The 18,931-nt window shown below is 42.3% G+C and overlaps 1 protein-coding gene across 1 annotated transcript in view; it reads right to left on the reverse strand.

The window, feature by feature from the left end:
- ALDH1A1 (aldehyde dehydrogenase 1 family member A1) overlaps window positions 1-18,931 on the reverse strand; it is a 188,253-nt gene that overhangs the window by 67,294 nt on the left and 102,028 nt on the right. The window contains exon 10 of the mRNA XM_085633036.1: window positions 11-175. Coding sequence (XP_085489162.1) covers window positions 11-175 — 165 coding nt within the window. The remainder of the gene's footprint in view (window positions 1-10; window positions 176-18,931) is intronic.

An 18,931-nucleotide genomic window follows, 5' to 3' on the forward strand; every position in this document is an offset into this window, starting at 1 on the left:
ATGTGTTTACCTCTTCTTTGGCGATGCGCATGTCATCTTTCACATCAGAGAACACAGTAGGCTCAATGAAGAAACCTTTGTTCCCCCAGGCACGGCCTCCACAGTGCAGTTTTGCTCCTTCTTTTTTCCCACTTTCAATTAACTCAAGAATTCTGTCAAACTGTTCCTTATCAATCTATTAAAAACATGAAACAGAAAACAGAAAATAATTCGTAGGTTGAACTCATCATACATTACACCCTCTTAAACATCATCATGATTACTTATCATAATATCGATTGTCTATATCTATCTATCTATCTATCTATCTATCTATCTATCTATCTATCTATCTATCTATCTATCTATCTATCTATCTATCTATCTATCTATCTATCTATCTATCTATCTATCTATCTATCTATCTATCTATCTATCTATCTATCTATCTATCTATCTATCTATCTATCTATCTATCTATCTGTCTGTCTGTCTGTCTGTCTGTCTATCTGTCTGTCTGTCTGTCTTTCTGTCTGTCTGTCTGTCTGTTTGTCTGTCTGTCTGTCTTTCTATCTATCTAACTTGCTTCCCTGCCTGTCTGTCTAATTTGCCTGTTTATCTGTCTGTCCATGCATCTATCCATTTATCTAGCTCAGTGTCTATCAATCTGTCCGTCCGTTCCTCTTTTTGCACAAAGTGAAGGTTAATCACTTTTTAAATCAGGGCATTGAGTTTATGTATCATGGATTAAATGTCCCAGAGGCACAAGTTTACATTTCAGTATATTCCTAATTCACAGAGAAATGTGCAGGAATGTGTACCTGACACGTTTCTCTTCCCCTCCTGTAGTCCTGGTTGAGCCCAGATCGGCTGTTCCGAGAGTCACGGTTTACGAAAGGGATGTATCTCTCTCTTCCTCCATATTCCAGACCCCTGCTCCACTGCTCGCATATTACCTGAATGGCGGTGTACTGGTTTAGATTGCTAACCCTTCTTATGGGTAGGGGTGGAAATGTAAATTTCAACATGGACCGCACCTTTGAGGCCCCTAGGTGTCAATGTTGCTCCTATATTTGACGTAAGCATGGGAGATGGGAGCCAATGGGAGCCTGGTAACAATGGCAGACCCTCATCACCATGCCTACATGACTAATGGGAGGAAATGCATACTTGGGCAACATTAATACATTCACTCATTGTTAGGCAGAGGGCCGAGCAGGAACTGTGAGAAGAGCATCATGTGCTCACTGCTTGGCCCTCCCGCTAGCCGTAGGTTACATTTAGGGACATGGAGCCAAACATGTCCAGCCTATTTTAGGAGATGAGTAGGACAGAGCCATTTAAAACTTTCTGACAGGGCATGTGTCTATGTTTATAGATGGACTTCTGTATGAACTTGTAGAATACAACACAATTCTCTGGTTGAGTGCCAGGCAGTGCATTGAGTATATTACTTGCGATACACAATCAGGCTCAGTGAACCCCAGGATAGTAGCTTCAGGGGGGTATTTGGGGTGTTACACCCCCTAATAAATGTATTTTCAGGCTAATCATTGGGTACAGGGGCTTCTAGTCTGGTATTGTGAGGTTTCTGTTGGATTTCACCAGGAATGTTTACATACACACAGAAAACAATGTACACACATTCTCCCTCTTTGTTTTAAAAATCTTCAAATAGTGTTGATTACTTTACAAAATATTGTATTTTCCCTCACTTAGTGCCCTACCAATCCACATTCATTTCCCTTTCCACGGCAACTTCAGCCCCTCCAAAGCACGCTGCTTATCCTATGATATGCCAACGTGATTGCTGGAAAATCTGAATCTAACCCCCCCTTCCCCAATCTTACTGACCAAGCTACCTCCCTGGTGACACAGCCACAGTCTGAGCAGATGCAATCTATGCAGACTGTCCATTGGCAGGTCCAGATATACTGGGTGGTTGACCAGAGAAGATATAAATGCAACATTCAACTTGTAAGAAACATGATGTTGTAATTTGACTAATTTGAGAAGTTGTGTTTACTTTTAAATTAATTTTAATGTGGAGGTGTAAGAAATTGGGTTATTGGTTGAGAGGGGTAAAAGCTACACTCAAGCAACAACCTCAGTCCTTGTCTGGGTGATCATAAAAGTCACTAAATTAACCTGTGATCAACACTCTGGTTGGTTGGCAGAAAAGCAGCCAGGCTTAATTTAAAGGCAAAGTATAAAGTATTTATGCAGCACACAAGCAGTAATAAAGTGAAAACACAACGCAAGAAAAATGTCAAATCAATTTAGAAAAATAGATTGAATAAATAAATGATATCAGAACGACAAAAATCCAATCAGTGAATCTGAGATATTGATTCCTACAGTTTTAAGTGAAAACATCATCACGATTCAGAAAGCACCAACTGTCGGTATCTGGTCACACTGCACTGGGGCAAAATCACAAGTTCAAGCCGACTGCAATGCAGCACAGGCTGGGCACATGAGTTTGGCCTGCTGGGATTTGCACCTTAAGTCCTTCGTGTGAGGTCTGTGCGGTGTTGCTTTGCGCGGCTGCTCATCGTTCCAATGCAGCTTTCAGCTGTGCAGTGAGACTTTGTGGGGCTTGGCGTTGATTCCGATGAAGCTTTCAGCTGTGTTGCGAAGCTTTATAGCACTTCGTGTCACTTGCTATCGGTTCTGATAAAGCTTTAAGCTGTGCTGAGAGCTTTGCTGGGCTTCACATAGCTCTGAGTTGGAACCGGTGAAGCTTTCAGATGGGATCTGAGTGGCGTTGTCCTATAAGGCTTTGAGTTGCTGGCGAAGATTCCAGTGAAGCCTTCAATCTGACACTGCACAGCTTTGTGAGGCACTGTGTCAGTTCATGCCAGATCTGAGGGAACCCTCAGTTAAGCAGGGAGGAGTGCTCTCTTATGCCAGCCACGGGTCCAGAACATGGTGGCACCTTTTGGGGCTCAGTACTCACTACAGCACAGGCCAGCAGCTGAGCTAAGACAGGGCCAGTTGGAGTTGGTCTGCTGGGCAGTTGCAGCGCATGCCTCTGTAGCTTACACAGGATGTCAGCCAACTGACCATTGGAGTCAGTCTGGGTAGCTTGGGATCAAGGCAAGCAGATCCAAACTTCCTCCTTCAGACAGCAATGCAGTCTTTCAAGTAAGAGGGCAGTCTTTCTTGCAGCAGGGCAGCCCTTCTTCTGAATCTTCCAGAGGTCCAGGAGTGTTCTGAGGTGCGGTCTGACGGGGCCACGTTTTATCCCCATTGTTGGACCTAGCACTTTCTGCAGAGTTATCCCCAAACCTTTAGCCTTCCTCTGCCTATTGTTCTGACCTTTTTGTTGGCTTTAGAACTCTGGGCACTTTCCCAATGCTAATCAGTGCTAAAGTGCATGTACTCTCTCCTCTAATCAAGGTATGATTGCTTTTCACCTGTTTGACATATTTAATTTACTTGAAAGTCCATTGTAAGGGGTTATCCTATATACCCAGGGCCTATAAATTAAATGTTACAGGTGGGCCTGCAGTACTGATTGTGCCACCCACAGACGTAGTCTTTCAAACCTGTCTCTGGCCTGCCACTGTATGGCCTGGGTGAGCAGGTTACTACCACTTCAACTTAGCACTTAAAACTACTTGCCAAGCCTTAAACTCCACTTTTATTACACATAGGTCACCCCTAAGGTATGCCCTGGGTGGCCCTATCGGCAGGGTGCTGTGTAAGTAAAAGGTAGGACATGCGCCTTTATGTGTGACATGTCTTGGTAGTGACAAACAGCCAACTGAGTTTCTCACTACTGTGAGGCCTACTTTTTTCATAGGCTAGCATTGGGAATTCCCTTATATAATTTTAAGTGGTAATTTCAGATCTCAAATGAGGACGTTGCCATGTTTGGTATGTTTAGAATAGTGGTGCTAAATCATACTTACTGGTGTAGTTGAATTGTGCATCACTCTTTTAGAAACACAACTTTTAGAAAGTGGGTATTTCTCTGTGCTTATGAATCTTTGTGCTTTTCATCCTGACTCCAATACACGTGTAGGGCTGGGTGACAGCTACACTTGGTGCATACGTTCCAGACAGCCACAACACAGGGAGGTCTGAGTGTGACGGGTGACATCTCCATTCATCTGCATATTGACAGTCTTCCTGGGCTGGGAGAGGGAGAGGTTCACACTTTACATCTGTATAGATTGGGTCCTGCCCTCACACAAAGGGCTAATTTACCCCTTACTGGTCTCTGGAGCCAGGGCTGGGTTGAAAGGGATTGTTGCACACTTATAAGGGTACCTTTGAAGTCACCCTTTGATCAAAGACAATTTTAAGTATAAGAACAGGGAATCTGTCCCCATGTTTTAGCCACTGAATGGTCTGGTAATCAGACCCTACTGGCTCTTTGAACTGCACATTGCCAGAGGACTGCTGTGCTGCCAGGAGAAACCACCATTGGGAATACTTTCTTTGTTGTGCTGACCTGCTTGCCTGCTCATCTGCTGGAGAGACTGCCACTCAGCCCAAGTAAACTAGTGTGCTGGCCTGCTGCCTGCTTCCATGCTCTGTGTGTGTTCCAGGCTGTTGGCATGTCCCCCTTCCTGCCCTTATGTTTTTTTTTGAGGATTTAGAATGTATCCATCATACCACCCACAATCGGCCATGGGACTCTTGAATCCGGTCATCAACATCGTTTTCATCAGCGTGTGTTGAATGCTGGTTGCAAAGAAGGTAGTGCTTGCTGAGCGCTCCTCATTTCTGCCGAGCGGCCTGTAAAGTGGGAGTGCCGTATCGAGGCACCCACTTTCTGTGCCCCGCATCACCGTCAACCTGATGGAAATCCCTCGATAGCCCTGCTCCCTTTCAGGAAATTGAGGTTGCTGAGTGACAGCTGCAATTTGAATGCTCCGCATGCGGAGGGACCCATTGAGGTCTCCCCACTGATACTATGGTGTGTGCACCCTCCTCCACCCCCCACTCCCATCGGGTCATGTCTTGGAGTATTTGTTCTTTGGAGCCACCTTTCTCTTCAGTGGCATTACTGGGTGAAGCCTCGATGGAGGCCGCCGGATGTCACTCAGGATGAACCTGAATTACCATATCACAACAAGTAGGCAGGCAGGTGCTTCTGCGGCCTACGCCTGGATTATAAATACTCTTGTTTTTAATGAGGCTCCCAAATCTACCATACTCCTGCTGGGATGAGCGGCGAGGTGCTGGGCTCTAAGTTCTGTGGATATATATGGGCATTTCATGTCATTGCCTCTAAACAAGATTGCATTACCTGCAAAGTATTTATGGTTTCATGGTGATATATGGTGATTTATGTGTTTTCTTTCTCTAACCAAACTGGCATTACATGAACTGATATTATGATGTATGTCATTTTGATTCTTGCATTGTCAAGAATAACAAATACTATCTCAGATTATCATAATATGCACAGTATTTATGATTCATGGTGTTTTGGTCTTGTTTTATATACAATATACTATATTTATTTTTAAATAATCCCATGTCGAGTCTTTTTTGTGGTGTGTTCATTGTATTTCTGTGTGAGTATGTTACTCAAACGCTTTACACATCGCCCCTGATGATAAGCCTAACTGCTCTGCGCCAAGCTACTGGAGGGTGAGCACAGGTTATCTTTTTTTGTAACTTACTTGCCCAGACTAGAGTGGTGGGCTCTCCCTGGCTTAGATGCATGCCCTAGCCAACCAGAACCCCATTTCTAATACGCATTGACAGCCTTTATGTGGAGGAATTATCAGACTAATCCCCAAAACCGGTTCAGGTCACTTAATTCCTTCCTATGGGCTTGGCTCCAAACTGTCTAGGGGGACCAAAGGCCTGGTGTCAGATTCCTTTTTGTGCGCTCTAGGCAAGCCCTTTGAAAACTAATCAGGGAAGGGTACAGCACCTCCCCAGCCATCCCGCCATCTGTTTATTTAAAAAGTTTATTTTGCCAGGTTAAAAGGGCAGTTTAGAACTGCACTACAGTCAGAAGTGGCAGGCATGAGACATGTTTTAAAAGCATACTTTAGTGGGTGGCACAATGAGTGCTGCCGCCCACTAGTAGCATTTAATTCACATGCCTGAGGTACACGTGGGACCTTTTACTAGGGAATTGCAAACTAATTAAATGTGCCAATTAAGTGTAGTCCAATTTTACCATGTTTTAAGGAGCGAGATCAAACACTTTGCCACTGGTTAGCAGGGAAAAAGTGACCAGAGTCCTAACAACCAACAAAAAGGGATTCAACAAAGAATGGCTGAGGAAGGCAAAAAAAACTGTTGTGACCCTACTGAAAGGACCAGGTCCAACAGGAGGCTTTTGCACAAACATAGACACACCACTGTTGGAAAATCTTGAAGTGCACTTAAATGGCACTAGTCTCCTAAAATAACCTGGGCATTTTTTAATCCATGTCCATAAAACTAACCATGTTTGATGTTGCTGCTGCTTCCCACTTGCACCAGTAAATCAATTGAACTGTCTTCCTCTAGCTGTAAGCCAAGAGATAATTTGTTGAAGCTTTAAATTCAGAATAGCTTTAAGTCCTGGTACTACCCGCTCAGCAACTTATAATACACATCAGCTGCAAATAATTGACACTTCCCAGAAGATGCCTCTGAGTGAATTATAGCACTTTACAAAATACCAAATACAAATACAGATAGGTCACATAAGTATGAATAAAATCCAAGGAAGGTGTCAGCAGTTTCTTGGTAGTGCCAGAACTTAGAAGAAGTCGGCGCCCATCATGAAAGAACCTTCATCATAAGCACTCAGTCAAATAACTCAAAATAAGCTCCCATGGGGGTAAAGTGAAACATATCTGTACCGTAACTGACAACACACCAGAAGTGCAAAATATGTTATCCAAATTTGTAAACAATGGTAAAGTTTTTAGATCATCTACTTTACAGTTCGGCTGTCACTGCGGGAGATATTATATGACATCTCAGTATCCAAAAAGTGTTTGAGGCTCTAATATCTAGAGGCCACACAGAAATAAATATTTATACACCCATCAAGCAAACTCAGTCCTAATTGTATGATCATACTTTCCAGATAAACAGAAAGCATCTCCTTTTAATAGCCTTTAGATGGTGTTATTGTGTTCTATTGTGTTAGTTCTATTCGAATTGATTCAAATGCAAGAAATAATAATTTTAGTAATAAACCTTTCAAATCACAAGTTGTCATATTTATATCAATACGAAAACAAATTCAGTTTTAGCTCTATCATATAAACATTATTTCCAAAGAACCACTGTAGTCAGATATTTGGTGGAACTAAAGCATTTCCAAGATAATATGATGAATCTGGCCATATTTAAATGAGAGAGTACTACAACTTCAAATTTGTCCCAAAGGTTTTGAGACTCTTAAGGCCTTTAATGCACTCAGTGTACAAAAAGAGATATAACTTTACAACATTAATGCTCACGCTTTAAAAGAGTCCTGAAGAACACACAATTTGTGAAGGAGACAAAATTTGAAATTTGCTCTAAATTCTGTTAATGTATTTATTTTCTCACTATGCAAGTGCAAAATCATCCAGTAGACACGTCTGGTTTGCAGGAGTATACCTACAGGGGCAGTAGGATAGTATATTTTGTAAAACACAGAATCGTGGAGGCTTGGAAACAGCACTACAATGTTGAAAAGAAATTCTGGAGTTATGTACATGTTTGGAATTCCAGATCTAACTGTATATGAATGTGTGGAGTCCCACCTTAGTTTAGAAAGATGAGTTTGCATAGGTTGAAATCCCAAAGTGACTAAAGAAGAAAGGTGTAGGCTTTAAGAGGAGTGACTGCATAACTAGTAAGGACACATGACATTGGAAAAAGGTGTAGTACGTAAGGAAGCAATTCAAGATGCACAGGAAATTAAGCTGTAGAATGATTTAATGCTGGGAATAAAGGATGGCATGGTGGAGAAAGAAAAATAAACATGTGGGAATGAGAAAAAGTAGGAATTACAAAGGAAAAAGAACAAGCTTTTATAATAAAGAGGAGAGTGGCAGATAAGGTGAAGGAGTGAAAGAAAGTGAAAGATACCAAAGATAACAAATATCAGACAGTTATGCAAAGAAGAAGAAAGGATATTTATGTAGTTAGAGCTTTTCTTTTGCCAGCCATTGGAATTAGTTGGGTACAATCTCACCATATCTGGAGGTACTTCTCTACCACAAGGGCAGATAAGCCGCTGGGGAAATGAAGAAAGAGATATGGAGCCTGATTTAAAGTTTGGCACACAGGGACAAAGTACCCTGCCCACCAAACACGTTGTCCACTGGCCTCATTTAGAGACAGGTGAAGCATAAGCATTCTGTCAACAGATCCCACTTCCGCTGATGGCTTGATGGAGTAGGGGTCATCAGAGGAAGAAGAGTTCCAGGGTGTGGGGTGGGGGGTCGTGTTTTATTAGTTGTCTACAATTCTGACTTTGGTAGATTGCATTTGAAAACCAATGACCTTTTTAAAAGTTTGATGGCTGGCCATCATGGCTGATGGCATTGTCCATCAACCTTCTCCTACATAGACGGGAACTGCCATGACAATATCAATGTAGAGAGATATCCATGTGGAAATCGCTGAATGTGGTGGCGAGATCTCCACCAAGACATTTCTAAATCAGGCCAAAATAGTTATCTACAAACAACAATGACCTAGCTTGGAGTCAGACATACCCAGAATCAAACTGGAAGCTACCTACAGGAAAGCTAAATAACTCTCTACCTGCAAGAGCATGGGAATAGGAAAAATAACACCAGAGATGAACCACTGTGATTAACTTCACTCAGCATTACATTCCACACTTCAAATTAGACCATATATTATAATGTATATTTTATGTTCCATTACGTCTACTAAATGAACTTTGGGTGCAATTTAGAGTTTGGAGGATGGGTCCTCCATCATGAATGTGATTGACATTCCGATCGTTTTATGACAAGCGTGTATAATATTAGTCATGAATAATGTCTGTGGCAGAGTACCAAGACCACCACACTCTAAACCAAACCCTATGTACGTATTTCTATTACGACTGTCCGGTGTATTGGTTAGCTCAAATATGATGTTTGAAATTTACCTTAGAAGCCCTAATACACAGCAAATACACTGTATGATTATCTTAATCTAAGAAATGCGACTTCTCACTTTTGCAGGTAAACATAATTAAGACTACTTTGAATGAGTCATAGCAACAGCAGGCAATGCTCCAACCTCAGAAAACAGTAACTTTGCATTCCTTCATCTAGTTTGTTTTGTTGTGCAGCTAATTCTGGCAAGAATGTGCACCTGCCCCCCATAGGAATGGATATCTTTTCATCATGTTCTATGCTTTGGAAGCTTTTGCACTCCAGTTCCATTATTATGTAAAGCGATATCTGATTAATTGAGGATTAAGTACTCTGTAGAAATATGGCCAAAAAATGCATTTAAGCTAAGCCTCCACCCTGCTCAAATATTTAATAGGTCAATAAAACTGAAGCCAAGAATAGAGCTCGGTGATCTGTTTTCTAACGTGACCTGTGGGCCACAACTAAGGGTATTTATCAAAATGATTTAAAAATGAATGTGCACATCAGTTACCTACCTACCCCTTGCTTATATTGCATGGCATTGTGACTGAAAGGAGGTGATTTGCCAAATAGCCTCTTTATTTGAGATAGAACGGGTAGACCCAAACTTCAGGGACCTGGGCCCTTGTCAAGCTTAGCAACTTGAATATTTTCCCATGGTAGTCTGTTTAGCATCCTTTTCGTTTTAACATGCCCCTTTAAACAGTGAACTTTTCATTTATATCTCTCCAACTAGAGAGCATGCAATAGAGCATTCATGCTGTACTCAGTAAAGAGGGCACTAACTGTCAGGAAAGGCCTGCTCCTAACAGCCCTGAACATTGGAATGAAACAAGGATCCACCAGTAAACCAGTCACTCACATTCTTTTGCTGCATTGGTTCAGTGTACTCTGGGAGATGCCACTCTTTGAACTGCCTCTCGGATAATATTGGTTAGAAAGTACATTAGGCCACATGATTCATGTTAGCTTTCCTCAAATTTGGAATGAATTTTCCTTCCGACCTTACTATAATCATTCCATCCCTGAAAATAAAGCATTCAGGGCCAGATGTACAGCGTGATTTTGTATGCGCATACGGGTTTGCAACCCGTTTTCACATGCAAAATCACTGTGGGCATGAACAAATACTATTTTGAGACTCGCAAAAAATGACGACTCGCAAAATAGTGTTTAGCGACTCACAATTAGGAATGGGCGTTCCACGGGCACCCCTTCCTAATTGCAAATAGCAGCCCTATCTGTGAATGCTCTGCGACCGCAATTGCGGGTGCAAAACACTTGCAATTTATTGCCCTCTTCAAGAGGGTGGTAAACCAGTCACAAATGAGATGGGGTCCCCAGAGGACCCCTTCCCCTTTACAAATGCAGGGGAAAATATTTTTTAGGGGCAGGCAGTGATCCCAGGGACACCTTCCTGCCCTTAAAAAATGAAACGAAAAAGTTTCATTTTTTTTCTTTAAATGCATCCTGTTTTCATTTAAGGAAAGCGGGCTGCATTAAAAAAAACTTCTTTATTTAAAAGCAGTCCCAGACATAGAGGTCTGCTGTGCTCAGCAGGCCACCATCCCTGAGAGGGCCAGGTTTTCCCAATGGGGTCGCACATTTTGAGTGCCTCATTAATGTTAATGAGCCTCGCATTTTGCGCTCGCAATCAGTGTCTCTGACACTGTTGTACATTGCAAATTGTGACTCGCAATTTGCTACTCGCAATCGAGCGCATATTGCGAGTCGCAATTTACACTGGTCGTACATCTGGCCCTCAATCCCATAAAGTAACAAAATATGAGAGAGGAGGGCATTTTACACTGAAAAAGGGCTCCAGCCATGGCATGGAAAAGGTTAATCCAGCATCCACTACAGTTCGCAGTGTAACTAAGGTGTTTGTTTGGACTGAAAACAGCATAATTAAAATTAGTCAGAAATGTTTTGCCACTTTTCTTCTGCATCGCATGTCATATTTCTGTTTTGTATAGATTCATTCTCATTCAATTTTCTTCCTTAGAATATCATGGAAGCGGTCACGAACGCCACACGAGATGGTCGCAGGGGCTTAAATCGGTGAACGCTTGTCTCCACGGCGACTCTCCAGGATGTTTTTGTCTCAGAGTGCTGGAATCAGTTTTGGAAGGTGGACACCTTCCTCTACACCCATTATTTGGCCTCTAGTGACCTCTGCTGGCTTTAAACTCTGCTTTCAGTGCGGTTCACTTCAGAAGCGCTTGTTATTTTGTGACTCTGTGAGGATTTCCCCCAATACGTCTCACCGGCTAGAGACTCTTAATTTAGCATCTCTGCGTACTAGATCGCCGGTGTCCCTGTTGCAGTAAGACATTAAATATTATTCTCTAATGGGCGTTTTCTTTTCTTTTGGAGTCCTCTGACTTGCGGTGTTGGCTGTGTCCTCATTTGTTTCTGACTGGATTTGGGCTATGTTAAGGGGTTCCAGGCGTGTTTCCCTCTTAATGGCCTCACCTACCTTCTTTTATGTACTGTAATCTGCAGAAGTCACATGCTACTGCTAATACCTGGGTCACAATTGACTTTTTGGATTATAGACTATTTTTGGCAGGGATACTTTGCATCGTTCTGGTCATCAGCCTCCGCTGCACCTCTGGACTTGATCAATTAACAGTTTGGACTACTAATTTATGGGTAGGTCCTTGAAGCAAAAGTACAAAGTTACTCCTCACACATCTCCCATTAAAATCATGTCATTAAGGTCATCAAAGTGCTCTTGCTCCCAAGATCTTGTCAGCCCTTATGGAGATCCCAAAAGACCTTGGGATGGGATGTACTAACGCTGTATCTGCTGCTCTGCAGAGGAATTCTTCTGCTCCAGTTATGAGACTTGAGAAGGAATCACATTCTTCCTCCAAGTCACCCCCTCCATTCACCTTGAATGGATTCTCCATGCTCTAAAACCCTTTGTTGTGGAAACTAATGCCTCCCTTTTGAGCATTGAGGAGAAATGGTCCTCTCATTACCACCGTATTACTGCTATTGAGTAGAGGATTAGTGATGTGGGGGTCTCGCTCTCCATGGTTTCTCAACTGACAAAGGCAATAGCACTTCTGAAGAGGACCACAGAAGAGCTGAAAGACAGGAATTGTAGAAATAACTTACGCCTTTACGGTATTCCAGATAATTCAGAGGGTGCCAATATAATCTCCTTTTTACAACAGATCATCCCTACTATTGTGCACTTACCGGATCACAGTCAGCTTAATATTCAATGTGCACATTGCCTCAGTCCCAAACCTTCACCCATAGTGTCTCTTCAGAAACCCTGAGGCATCATTATCTTTTTCTTGCAGCACAGTGATTTAATGCACATCCTTTCAGTGACTAAGCAAACCGGACCCCTACAATGGTCTGACCACAGGATCTTTTTCTCGCAGGGTTGCAAGAGTCACAAGGAGGAAACATTTTCTTGAACTTCGCTCACAGGTATAATCCATGAACAGCAGATTTGGTCCTGTTCATCTTTGCTTTTATAAAATCACATCTAAGGAGACTTTTTACACTTTTGAGGACTGAGCCAAACTTCAGGACTTTCTTTAATTGGGATTCACTTAGAGTGGCTTCCAGAGGATGTATTATTAGCTATGTTTGTAACAAACAGAAAACGATGGAGAAAGAATCTGCTTCCATTTTAAATGAAATCAAGCGACTAGAGAACAAGTGCTTTATGTCTAAGAATAATAAACCCGACTGAGATGCTTTGATGGCTGCCAGGATTCCATTCGATATATCAAACATAGAGAAAGCATGTGGTGCTCTCCTTAAGATTAATGCCAGATATTATGGAGATGACAAGAAAACTTGAGCCTTTCAAATATAGATTGAACCATTATGATGCCTTTTCTGGTTTCCAGATGAATAATGTACACTGCGTATACGGATGACATTCTTGTTTCCTCCTCCAAACCAGAATCCTCTCTTCCTCACTTCTTTGAAGAGTTAGTTACATACTTCAGGGTGTCTGGCTATAAACTTAATATAGATAAGTCAGAAGGGATGCTTTTAAATAATTTCTGTTTAAAATCATCTTTTGCAGGAGCAGGTTTCTCATGGAACCCCGATAAGATCAAACGCCTAGGAATCTTATATTGCAACAATCGTAGACATACACTTCATTCTATTAAGGATGACCTTCTTGTAAAAATTGCAAAACGAAAGCAGGGCTGGTCATCTTTGTTTTTGTCGTGGTGGGGCCGCCTTGATACAATAAAAAGATTCTACTTCCTATTGTTAATTTTATCTCATGATGTTGCCAAAAGAATCCCTAATAAATACTTCATAGCTATTGATAAGCTTTTATCTAGATGCTTGAGGAATAGGAAACCTTCTAGTATCTTCCTACATTACTCAAAATTACATAAATATTCTGGAGGGGTTAACCTACACAACTTCTTTCACTATCACAAAGCATTTGGTATTAAACATGGCCAAGATTGTTCCCTTGAGTTGTCTGACTCTCAGTCCAAACTGTGGCATCAACTGGATCTAGCCTTTATCTCTCCATTCTCTCTTAAACATATACTACATATGTCTCACACCCCCAAGTATTGAATACTGGAAGTCATGTCACACTCCTGCTCTCTTTTCAAGCCGTATTTAGTAGCTCAACTGTCTTCATATGAGCAATTTGTTCACAGTCCTTGTTAGACCTGGCATCTTTTGGCATGTTTCCCCTGTCTTTTTGCTTTCTGTCCTCCTGGTTTTGACTCTGTTTTTGCTGGTTTATTGTCTCTGAGCACTTTCTAACTGCTGTTCAGTGTTAAAGTGCAAGTGTTCCTATTGTAAATTATATTATGAATTGGTGTTTCCATGTTTGGCATATTTGATTCACTAGTAAGTCCCTAGTAAAGTGCACTGAGACTGTCAGGGCCTGTAAATCAAATGCTCTAGTGAGCCTGCAGCACTGGTTGTGCCACCCACATGAGCAGCAATTCAAAGGTTTCACAGACCTGCCACTGCAGTGTCTGCACGCAGTTTTTACTGCCATGTCGACTTGGCAAGTGGACCCACTTGCCAAGCCCTAACCTTTCCTTTTAGTACATGTGAGTCACCCCTAAGGTAGGCCCAAGGTACCTCTATTAGCAGGGTGCAGTGTATTTGAAAGGTAGGACATGTCCTTATAGTGAACTACAGTGTAATTCGTTTTTCACTGTTTAAAGGCTATCTGTCCCATATGATAAAATGAGTAATACTTTGTAACATTTTACGAGTATATCCTCCCATTGGCACAAGGGAGAGAAATAGAGTTTAGTATGTCTGAACCTAGAATGTAGAAATGCATCTTTTAGTAAAGATGATTTTTATGTTCTGTGATTGAAAATGCCACTTTTAAAAAGAAGGTATTTTCTTGCTTGGCCATCCTGTGTGCCTCTGCTGGGTTGTGGATTGACTGTTTGGCTTTTGAGTGACAGGGGCTTGGGATGTGCATTCTCTTCAGAGTGGCACTAGGGGTATCAAGGTGTGTCCTGCCTTTCCTGGATGAGTCAGGACTGGGCTGAATAGACCTAGGCTGCATTTAGAGTAGTGGGAGGATATTTCCTTGCACTTGAATGGGCCTGGTCTGCCTTGGACAATGCTTTCTCCACCTCCTACCGGGAAGCTGGGCCAGAGAGGACCAAACTGGTTTGGACTAAGCACAGACACTCTCTGCCCCAGAGAATAACGAGACATGAAATATAAATATTGGGGCCCAGACCCCAGAACTTTAGAACTCGCTTAGATCAAGGAACCTGTCAAGAAGAACAGCTGGAAGAACTGCTGGGAGGAGTACTACCCCGTTCCTGTGTTGTTGCTTTGTTGGGTTGGCCTTCAGTTGCAGCTTTTGCTTTGGGCAGTGAAAGGTTGGACTGAACTTTCTTTACTTGTTGCTGAGTATCTCCAAGGACTTGAAATAGAACAAAGACTTAACCTACCTCTGGGTACTGCCTCTTTAACCGTGGTTTCAGTTGCCACAGAGGGGGAAAGCAGCCAACACCGTCACTGACTCCGCTGAGGACTCTGTATTTTCACGGCACCACAGAGGGCACTGCTGCACTTTGCACCACAACCCTGTTCTCACCGACGACCGCCGCGGCCATCGAGCCACTGCTTGCAACGCGACCTGTGGGCACCGCACTCCACACCGGCTCGCTTCACTTTGCCGCCCTGGTCTCACTGACGACGTTGCTGCCGGATCACTGCGACACCCATGGGGGCACTGCTCGTAAATCACACAAGCCACTGCCCCGTCTCACACTGCAGTCTTGGCAGACTGACGCCAACTCCCATCAACTGGCACTGTCGCTTGCACCAATGCGATTGGCCAGAACCAAAGGTCCTTTTTACAAGTCTGCTGACACTAAAGCCAATCCGCACAGACGCGGTCGGCTGGAACTGTTGGATTCTGTTGTTTTCACCACAGCTGTAGCACCGGACTGAGCTACTGACTACAAGGAACTGCATTTTTAAAGTCATACTTGCAAAGTGCCTATTTTTGATTACTGTATGTTGGTCTTTTATCGTTTTGGTCTTGTTTGCACAGATAAATACTTGTTATATTTCTTAAACTAGTGTGGTGTCTGTTTGTAGTGTTTTCATTGTGTTACTGTTGGTTGTGTGCAAATGCTTTACACACTGCCTCTGAGATAAGCCTGACTGCTCGTTCCAAGCCACTAAGGGGGTTAGCAGTGGTTATTTCAGTAGTGTATCACCCTTATCCTAACTGGAAGGAAGGGCCCCTATTTGGACAAAGGTGCAAACTATTGCCAACTAGAGAACCCCATTTCTAACAGTTCTATTTGGTATAATCAAAGGATCGCGGTTAATGGCAAAGCTTTCTTCTGGCAAAATTGGTTAAATAAGGGTTTATTTACAATCTCTCAATTGCTTTTCAAGAACAATAGTATTATCCTATTTGATACCCCAGACCTGCCAACTTCAACAAGAATCTCACCGTGTGAGCAGGGGAGGGGGCCTAGTGAAAGAAGTACCTATGAGGGACTTTTTCCACCACACCGTCGCCAAGGCTCCTCCTCCTCCCCCCAAAAAATAAGCTTGCTGAGGATGGTGCAGATGCCCTGGGGTGTTTTCACATCCCATGATGGACGTCAGCAGTTCAAAGCCTCAGAAAACTAGCTGAAATCCACTATTTACCATGGTTTTCAGCTCATTTTCCCTGCCACTGTGTGATATCGGCTCCTCACTGGGTGACTGTGTGATGGGAACCAATATCAAGTGTCACACAGTAGCACTGTGCGAGTTGGCAGATCTGATACCCTCTCCTCTTCTTTAAAACTTGCTCCAAAATATCTCAAACAAAACCAGCTCTTGGAATCACTGCTGACTCCCATTCTTGTCTCTCGCCCTATTCTTTCGGCTCAGGACAGAGTCCACAACCCTCTCAGAGCTACATCACCCACCCTCCAAAGCAACCCTAATTTTTTTAAAACGGATAACTCCCACTTTTGACAGACCTGAATCCAAATTGAGAATCTGATTTGCTTTCTTGTAGGCCTATATCTCACTGCCAGAGAATATAGGAAAAAATATATTCGACCGCACCCCTGCCAATCTCACTCAAACATGATACTACTTCTATGACAGGCTCTATCATACATTAGCACATTTGTTTAAGTTCAAATTACTCAAGCAAGGCACCTGTTGGCATTGTAATAATAATCCTGGTACCTATCTTCACATGTGCTTTTCATGTCCTAAGCTGTCCCATTTTTGGGTGCAGGTATGGACAAGAATAAGGGACGTCACTCAAGTTCACATTTCCTTCTCCATTGTGTGTTTGCTTCTTTGGGGGGGGGGGACGGGGTGAGTAATTCATGGCCACAGAATAAAATGCTTTGCAAACTAGCTAATCTGTTGATGGCAGCTGACTTCCAGGTAATTACATCTAATTGGAAATCAGAAGATAATATTACCCTTTAACCGTGGTGGGATTTGGTATGCTACAATTTGCATTCTGCATTGTTAGCAGTTAATCGTTGAACACTGTGTGAACCTTTGACTCAATATTTGACTTTACATGCAAATAATATAATTTAATTATCTCTGTGTTCCAATATATAATGCTTAGGCCATTGTTATGCTCAATTCATTATTGATACTATTTTTCCCTTTTTATTGTATAAAGTATTAATACATTGTTTGTTAGAAAGTTATTTTTAATATATATTATAGAGTGTACTTTCTTCTCTTCTTCTCTCTCTTCCTTTTTATTTTTCTCTCTCTCTTTTTTGACTATTTTCTCCTTTACTCTTTCCTTACATTTTATTACCTTTGATTACATTTCATACACACTGTTTTTTACTTAAAGGCTTTGCTTGTATTCTAGATGTTAGCAACTACTTTATAACTTCTTTCTCACTGTACTTAATTTAGTTAATGGACTGTTTTGATGAAATTCATGTGTTGCTATATTGAATTGCTATACATCTCTCATATCCAGATTCATTTGCTTCTGGGAGTGTCTAATTTCCCTTAAACCAACCATTGCTTCAATTGCACTGTCGCCATGAATGGATTGTGCTAACATTTGTATTTCTTATATTTTTGTTCATTTTGCTTTTTAAGCGCACTCTTCAAAGCATTATTGCTTCTATGGACAGAAGCATGGAGTTTGAATGCATAGCGAGTTACCGGTGGATACAAGTAGTGATCAGCTTCACAAGAGGGACTGGCAGTGGTTGCATACAGCGGCCCGGCAGCTGATTGAAGAGTGGGAAGGCGAATGTTGCCCGAGAGTGGCAAGTAAGAACGGGGGAGGCTGCCTCCCCCAAAAGTCATGCCACCCGCGGCTGCATTGAGGATCACAGGAGAGTCTGGGTCATAAGAGCTTACTGCATGCTCCCAGTTTCTTCTTTTGGCTAAGCCTGGGCGTAGTGGGGCTACGCGGAGTGCCACAGAGCTGAGAAAAAAATCTGTGGTGCTCCGCGTAGTTCCGCTACGCCACCCGCCCTATTAACAAATAATACAACTTCTCAAAAACGCCTTTAAAATAAATAAAAAGAACCTTACCTTAGCTGCGGCGTTCCCGAGCAGCCCTCCTCGTCTTCATCTCATTCTCGTTGAAAACTGCGCATTCGCGGGTGCCCGCGCATGTGCATTTCTCGTGAATTTGCATTTGTAGAACAGATCATTTTGTTTTTCTGGGAGTTTGTGCAGTTGTGGGTGGTTTGCCACAACTGGTTTATGTGTTTTCTGGCTAAATCTCAGACTCCTCAATGTGCTGTGCAGCTTTTGGGAACTTTGGTTTAATAGTCCACGATAAAGGTTGATTTCCAAGTCGAGTCTAGAGTTCCTCAGAGTCTCGGCTAGTTAAGTGTAGTGTGGGGAATGAATGAGAGGGTTTTTGGGGGGTTTTGATGGCAGGAGGTTTTTACTACTGCTCCCACCTGTGAGATTTATGTCCAACAAGACCGACAGCTTTTTTGTTTGTTATTTAACCTTGTTGGCAAAAAAAAGAGAGGGTAAAGGGTGTGAATGTGTACTGAGCTCTAGCATAGATTTATGCTTCTGAGCCATATCATTTTCAGCCATTGTCCTCCATTCCTCAGTGTTTAGTGACTTTGCTTATGCTTTTAAATTGCTTCAATACCCGGTGCCTCCAAGTTAAATGTGAATATCGCCCACATAGCAGCTTAATTGAAGTTGGTATGACAGCATCAGTTTCATTAAGGGTGTATGAAAATGTTAAAGAAGACAGGTAATAATGAGAATCTTTTTTGACTTTATGGGTATAGTAAAGGAGTTTTCTCTTTCTAACACATTGTGCCAAGAATGATTTAAACCATTTGAAGGCCATTTTTAGGTGCATGCTTAAAAGATGGAAATACATTTTGAGTTTACAGTGTGTACCAGGT

The sequence above is a fragment of the Triturus cristatus genome, chromosome 2_1 (assembly GCF_964204655.1).
Source record: "Triturus cristatus chromosome 2_1, aTriCri1.1, whole genome shotgun sequence".
NCBI lineage: Eukaryota > Metazoa > Chordata > Amphibia > Caudata > Salamandridae > Triturus > Triturus cristatus.